The sequence below is a fragment of the Ascaphus truei genome, chromosome 10, assembly GCF_040206685.1.
Source record: "Ascaphus truei isolate aAscTru1 chromosome 10, aAscTru1.hap1, whole genome shotgun sequence".
NCBI lineage: Eukaryota > Metazoa > Chordata > Amphibia > Anura > Ascaphidae > Ascaphus > Ascaphus truei.
Genome location: NC_134492.1, coordinates 56,603,220 through 56,609,954, shown reverse-complemented (window position 1 = coordinate 56,609,954; position 6,735 = coordinate 56,603,220). Strand labels below are relative to the sequence as shown.

At 55.1% G+C, this 6,735-nt stretch overlaps 1 protein-coding gene across 1 annotated transcript; it reads left to right on the top strand.

Moving 5' to 3' along the window:
- The first annotated feature begins 1,692 nt into the window (after positions 1–1,692).
- On the top strand, positions 1,693–6,547 carry UHMK1 (U2AF homology motif kinase 1). The gene is made up of 4 exons (XM_075615526.1): positions 1,693–1,796; positions 3,723–4,047; positions 5,040–5,332; positions 6,260–6,547. The coding sequence occupies exons 2-4, from the start codon at positions 3,792–3,794 to the stop codon at positions 6,530–6,532; spliced, it is 822 nt and encodes a 273-aa protein (XP_075471641.1). The 5' UTR covers positions 1,693–1,796; positions 3,723–3,791; the 3' UTR covers positions 6,533–6,547.
- The last annotated feature ends 188 nt before the right edge of the window (positions 6,548–6,735 follow it).

The following is a 6,735-nucleotide window of genomic DNA, read 5'->3' as shown; positions in this document are numbered from 1 at the left end:
ATACCGGTATTACCTCTCTGGGCGTGTATGTGTATACCGGTATTACCTCTCTGGGTGTGTATGTGTATACCGGTATTACCTCTCTGGGTGTGTATGTGTATACCGGTATTACCTCTCTGGGCGTGTATGTGTATACCGGCATTACCTCTCTGGGCGTGTATGTGTATACTGGTATTACCTCTCTGGGCGTGTATGTGTATACCGGTATTACCTCTCTGGGAGTGTATGTGTATACCGGTATTACCTCTCTGGGCGTGTATGTGTATACCGGTATTACCTCTCTGGGCGTGTATGTGTATACCGGTATTACCTCTCTGGACATAGTGACCTGACCAGCTTGGGGGGCGCGGGATTTCCCTGAGCATGGCTGTTACTAGGGGGCTGGGCAACTTCCTCTATCCTGATTGGTTGTATTACCCAGCAGGAGCCAATCAGGAGGAGGTGTCAGGAGCCTGAGGGGTGGGTCCATGGAGAGAAGGAAACAGTGTCTCTCTAGCGTGTTGCACCTTTCATCATTGTGTCCAATATTTTTGGAGAAGCCAGCAGGCAACCCTATACACACAGTAGGAAACAGTTAAGGTCTTCAGGGCACTTAGGAGGTGGATTTGGGGTACTCAGGTAAATTGTCCCAGTATTAGGGGGGATTGGTACGAGGAGAAAGAGCGACCGGATCCTTTATTCATCCTTGGGACCATAAGCAGGTTTCTGGGGTGGATGCAATGGGGATAAGTGCTGGGTACAGTGGGGGGTGAGAAGCCGGCTCAGATAATTGGGTAACTTGTATTTGAAGGTGAGACAGGAAACATGAGCTTTGTGTCTGGACTCCAGGGATAGCCAACCCAGTCCTATTACCATATCCGGGTGGTGGGTGTTAAACAAACGACATATTGACTTGTACAGAATGTCGGGTTTGGGGTGCTGTAACACAGGGGGGGCGCGGGTTTTTTTTGGAGTGAGGGTGCAGCGATTTCAGAGGCCGCCCGTTCTTCCCTAAGGCATTTCAATTAAATGTTGGGGGATCGCGTGAGGACTCTGTAACCTACCTGCTGGGATTCAGAAGCCTTGTTGTGCCGCGTCGCCATGGCAACGGGGTCATGTGACATTGAACAATCAGATTACAGAATTTTATCACAGTGAGAGAGGCTGGGACTTTGTGCAGATCAGTAACGCAACCAGGGGGGTGCAAGGGTGCCCCCCAACAATTTCATTCTGTGCGGGGGAAGAGCGTGGGGCCTCTAACCTTCTCCATCTCCTCCTGCTCCTCATCTCTGCGACGTCGTTTGGAAAGCTCTGCACAAGTGAAGAAGAGACCTGTGAGGTTTGGAAAGCTCTGTACATGTGAAGAAGAGACCTGTGAGGTTTGGAAAGCTCTGTACATGTGAAGAAGAGACCTGTGGGGGTTGGAAAGCTCTGTACATGTGAAGAAGAGACCTGTGGGGGTTGGAAAGCTCTGTACATGTCATTACACCACGTTAGACCCCTGGAAAGTATCACGGCATCTGAACTCCTTTAGGACCAAATAGCCCACTGTGGATAATAGAACTCTGGCTCCTCTCAGCGAGCAGTCTCTTTCTCTGCACTTTTTTTCATTTTTAAATAAAGATTCATGTATTTAAAAAAAAAAAAAAAAAAAAAAAAGGCCATTGTAATATCCAGAGAATGCATGGGCGGGGCTTATACGAAAGCGAGGCTTGAAACGCATGATACCCAGTGATGTCATTTCCTGTGATCCTGTCCTGAGCATGGCGTCCTCCTCCCGGGTGTGAGGAGCCTGGAATAAACAGCTCAAGAAGCAGGTAACTACAGGGGTTAGATACTCAGTACTGATGTGTAATGATGGTGGTACTCAGCACTGATATGATAGTGGTACTTAGCACCGATATATAATAGTGATACTTATCACTTATATGTGACTAGCTGATATACCCGGCGTTGCCCGGGATGTAAATCCGTAATAGGTAGTATTAGTTATAAATAGGGGAACAATAGGATGACTATTTGGTGGAAAGGTTGTATAATGATGTTGAAAAGAAACATGGAAGAAAATGTAATACGATGTTGTTGTTTAAAAATAGTTTATTGTAAACACACCACAGTACAATGTATATTTTGGTGACATAAGTGATGTAAAAATGTGAGGTGTGTGTCCCGCTAGGGTGTGAGCGGGTGTGAGGCGGCGGGTGGGTGTTTAGTACGGGTGGCGGGTGGGTAGTGAGTGCTGGCTTTGGGTGGGGCTCCTGCTAGGGTGTGAGGCGGCGGGTGTCTGGTGAGTGTGTGCGGCGGCTGGTCAGTGATGTCGGTGCGTGCAGGTGGGTGTGAGGCGGGAGGCGCCGCGTGGGTAGTGAGTGGGTGCGGCAGCTGGTCAGTGATGTCGGTGCGGGAGGCGGCAGGTGTGTGTCGAGTGTGTCGGGTGGGTGAGGTGTGGCGGGTGAGTGTGGGCGGCTAATGTCGGGCGCAGGCGTGTGAGGCGGCGGGTAGGTGAAAGGGGGGGGAGTGCGGGCGGCGGGTGGCTGAAAGGCAGGAGGGCGGCGGGAGTGCGGGCGGCGAGTGGGTGAAAGGCAGAGGCGGGTGGTGGCGGGTGGGTGAAAGGCAGGGGCGGGAGGGCGCGTGGGTGAAAGGCAGGGGTGGGCAGGTGGTGTTTGGTGAAAGGGCGGGCGGGTGAAAAGCAGGGGCGGGGCGGGTGAAAGGCAGAGGCGGGAGTGCAGGCGGCGGGTGGGTGAAAGACAGAGGCGGGTAGGTTAGGGGCGGCGGGTGGGTGAAAGGCAGGGGCAGGGGTGGCGGGGAAGGCAGGGGTTGGGGGAGGGAAGGTGCGGGTGGGGGGGGGGAAGGAAGGGTCAGGGGGGGGAAATTTGGGGGTTGTCGGTGTGTCTGTGTGTCTGTCACTGTGTGTCTGTGTGTGTGTGTGTCACTGTGTGTATGTGTCACACTGTGTGTGTCTGTCACAGTGTGTGTGTGTGTGTGTGTGTGTGTGTGTGTGTGTGTGTCTGTCTGTCTGTCACTGTGTGTGTGTAAGGGGAGGGGCAGAAACGGAGCTGGGGGGGGGGTCAAAAACGGAGCTGGGGGGAGGTCAAAAACGGAGCTGGGGGGAGTGGCAAAAACAGAGCTGGGGGGGAGGGTCAAAAATGGAGCTGGGGGGTCAAAAACGGAGCTGGTGCGGACAGCCGTTGAGGGCCTGAGTGGTGATAGTGGGGGCGGGGGGTTGTTGTACTTACTTTTGGTGTCCTACTTACTTTTGGTGGCCTGGACCGTCCAATGTGAGCCGTGGGGGGGAGGGCCATCGGGAGGGGGAGGCGAGACACCGGCGAATGAGAGCCGTGGGAGGACGGGCGGACTGACGGACCAATCAAATGGTCTCCAGACACTCACAACCAAGATTTTCAAATTTATATATATATATATATATATAGATAGATGGTGATACTCCGCACTGATATATAATATTGATACTCAACACTGATATATAATGGCGATAGTATAATAGTAATCCCCCCTCACCCCCCCAACTCATCGCAGCATGATGTGCAGAGCCGGGGATCCCCGCCTTATAGAGCTAGGATACACAGCAGACACCCCACTAAGAATGTGAATATATATATATATATATAACACGTGAGCGTTACTGACCCCTGAAGTGTGAGCCGCTCATTTACCTCATTACCGTTATATTTGTTTCCTGGAGTAGGGGTGTGCTAACGCTGGGTTTATATTCTGCTGTGTCTCAGGGTGATGGAGCCCGGCGCCGGCTCAGAGCAGAGACGCAGCCAGGGAATGTGACTGTGTCTGCAGAGGTGATGCACAGTCAGCTGGTCGCCTCCCTGGGGAATACGTCACCCCCTCTCCCTGGGGGGTTTGAAGTCTTTGGCAGATTTTGGTCGGTGGAAGCTCGGCTCGGCGCAGGGTCCTCCGCCACTGTATTTCAGGTGAGCCCTGGCTCCGGGGCCGCACCGACAGCCGTGAAGGAGTTTCTGAGAGACCTGCAGAGCGGGGAGTATGGCTTCTGGAAGGAGAGGACGACCTTGGAGGAGTTACAAGGTCACCGGAACATCGGTACGGACCCCAAAGCACAGTATTATTATTCTCTTCCCTGTGAGATGGAAAGATGGCAGATCCACTCATTTGTAGCATTTTTCTCAGGGTGTCCCAGTGAGGAGCAACTCTACCCCATGAACTGGTACCATTGCTGGTAGATCCGCTCAATGGCTGGGTACTCCTTTTTGTTTCTGACTTTGCAGTCTCACTGGGAGGACCCCAGAAAGAGGGGGATCTGAATGACACCTTTGGGATTTTCTTTTGTTATTCATGTCATCATGTCTTTGATTACTGTGTCTTTAGTAAAGGGGCATGTGTTAAGTTAGCGCCCCGCTCGGGATTGCTGGAAATGACTGGGGGGGGGGGGGGGGATGGGGGGTGGTTTTGTGACAAAGGAGGCAGCTTTATAAACTTCTTAGAAATGGGATGAGCGTTACAGGTGGGACAGCTGAGCACTCTGGTGAATGGACCATGATGAGTTGAGTGTGGAGGCAGATTCTGTGTATTTGATTAGAGATGGGGTTCTCTGGCGCCTCTGCTCTTCAGATCTCACTCCTCACATGTAACCCACCTGCCCTCTTGTTACACACTCCATATTCACCTTCTCACATCATACTCTCTCTCTTGCTCAACACACAAGCCACACTCCTTATTCTCACACTGCACTCGCCCTCTTAGTGATAAACACCACATTCAGCCTTGTTCTCTTACACCACATACCTTCCTGCACGCCACAAAAAGTACACCCTTCCCACCCACAGCCATGAAACCCACTCCCCTCACGCACGTCCACAGCCCCTCGCTCCTTCCTTCCTTTCCTCCCATCTTCCCACACACCTCAAACGTGGCGTTCAGGAGATGAAGACACGGGCCGTGCCCACTGACCAGTCTGCTAAGTTTTACCCCTGGGGCCAGGGCACACTGCACATCCTCCAGGTTCCCTGGCCCCCTGGTTGTGAAACTGAATAGTCGGTGGGCTTCCCGCTTACTCCTGTCTGTGTGTGTTGCAGTTTCCTTGTACGGTGTGTTCACGAACGCGCTGTCGGCGGGCGGCCCCACATACTGCCTCCTGCTGGAGCTCCTGGATGTCAGTGTGTCGGAGCTGCTCTTGCACTGCAGTCACCAGGGCAGCTCCATGTGGATGATTCAGCTCTGCGCCCGAGACATCCTGGAAGCCTTGTCCTTCATCCACCGGGAGGGCTACGTGCATGCCGACCTGAAGCCGCGCAATGTCATGTGGAGCGCAAATGAGGAGTGCTTCAAACTCATTGACTTTGGCCTCAGCTTCAAGGAAGGCCTTCAGGTGTGTGTGTGTGTGTGTGTGTGTGTGTGTGTGTGTGTGTGTGTGTGTGTGTGTGTGTGTGTGTGTGTTTTTCTCTATGTGCACATATGTGCCACATCTGTTAGACCTCTGGGGGCTGTGTGTCACCTCGGGGAGGGTCTGCGTATCACTGTGAGGGGTCTTGTGTGTTATCTGTCCTTTTGCTTCCTCTCTGTCGTCGCCCCCTCCCCCCCTCTCGGTTGTCGCCCTTCCCCTCCCCCCCTCTCTGTTGTCTCCCCTCCCCCCCTCTCGGTTGTCGCCCTTCCCCTCCCCCCCTCTCTGTTGGTCTCCCCTCCCCCCCTCTCTGTTGTCGCCCCTCCTCCCCTCCCCCCTCTGTTGTCTCCCCTCCCCCCTCTGTTGTCGCCCCTCCTCCCCTCCCCCATCTGTTGTCGCCCCCTCCTCCCCCTCCCCCATCTGTTGTCGCCCCTCCTCCCCTCCCCCCTCTGTTGTCGCCCCTCCTCCCCTCCCCCCTCTGTTGTCGCCCCTCCTCCCCTCCCCCCCTCTGTTGTCGCCCCTCCTCCCCTCCCCCCTCTGTTGTCGCCCCTTCTCTCCCTCCCCCCTCTGTTGTCGCCCCTCCTCCCCCCCCTCTGTTGTCGCCCCTCCCCCCTCTTGTTGTCGCCCCTCCTCCCCCTCTGTTGTCAGCCCCTCCTCCCCTCTGTTGTCGCCGCCTCCTCCCCTCCCCCTCTGTTGTCGCCCCTCCTCCCCTCTGTTGTCGCCCCTCCCCCCTCTGTTGGCGCCCCCGCCTCCCCTCCCCCCTCTGTTGGCGTCCCCTCCTCCCTCCCCCCCTCTGTTGGCGTCCCCTCCCCCCTCTGTTGGCGCCCCCTCCCCCCTCTGTTGGCGCCCCCCTCCTGCCCTCCCCCCTCTGTTGGCGGCCCCTCCTCCCTTGCTTAGTATACTCTCCTTTCTCAGGACGTGAAGTACATCCAGACAGACGGGTATCGGGCACCAGAAGCAGAGTTACAGAACAGACTGGCCCAGACCGGGCAGCAGAGTCACACCGGGTGCACGTCTGCCGTGGATTTGTGGAGCCTGGGCATTCTGCTGCTGGAGATGTTCTCGGGAACCAAACTGAAACACGTGGTCACGGCTCAGGAGTGGAAGGTGACACAGAGAGAGGGCTTCCCTCTCTTCTCCTGTTCGACGCCGACCTCGGGTTTTACCCAGATTATAACACGGGTCTAGATTGGGACCTTACAGTGAGCCAAGGTTTGGGACCCTACAGTGGGCCAAGGTTTGGGACCTTACAGTGGGCCAAGGTTTGGGACCTTTGCCGTGGGCCAAGGTTTGGGACCTTACCGTGGGCCACGGTTTGGGACCTTACAGTGGGCTAAGGTTTGGGACCTTACAGTGGGCCACGGTTTGGGACCTTGCAGTGGGCCACGATT

Coding starts and splice junctions, on each gene's coding strand:
- UHMK1 (XM_075615526.1), top strand. CDS start 3,792: ATGCACAGTCAGCTGGTCGCCTCCCTGGGGAATACGTCACCCCCTCTC. Junction 4,048..5,039: donor ACAAGGTCACCGGAACATCG/GTACGGACCCCA, acceptor TGTGTGTTGCAG/TTTCCTTGTACGGTGTGTTC. Junction 5,333..6,259: donor GCTTCAAGGAAGGCCTTCAG/GTGTGTGTGTGT, acceptor CTCCTTTCTCAG/GACGTGAAGTACATCCAGAC.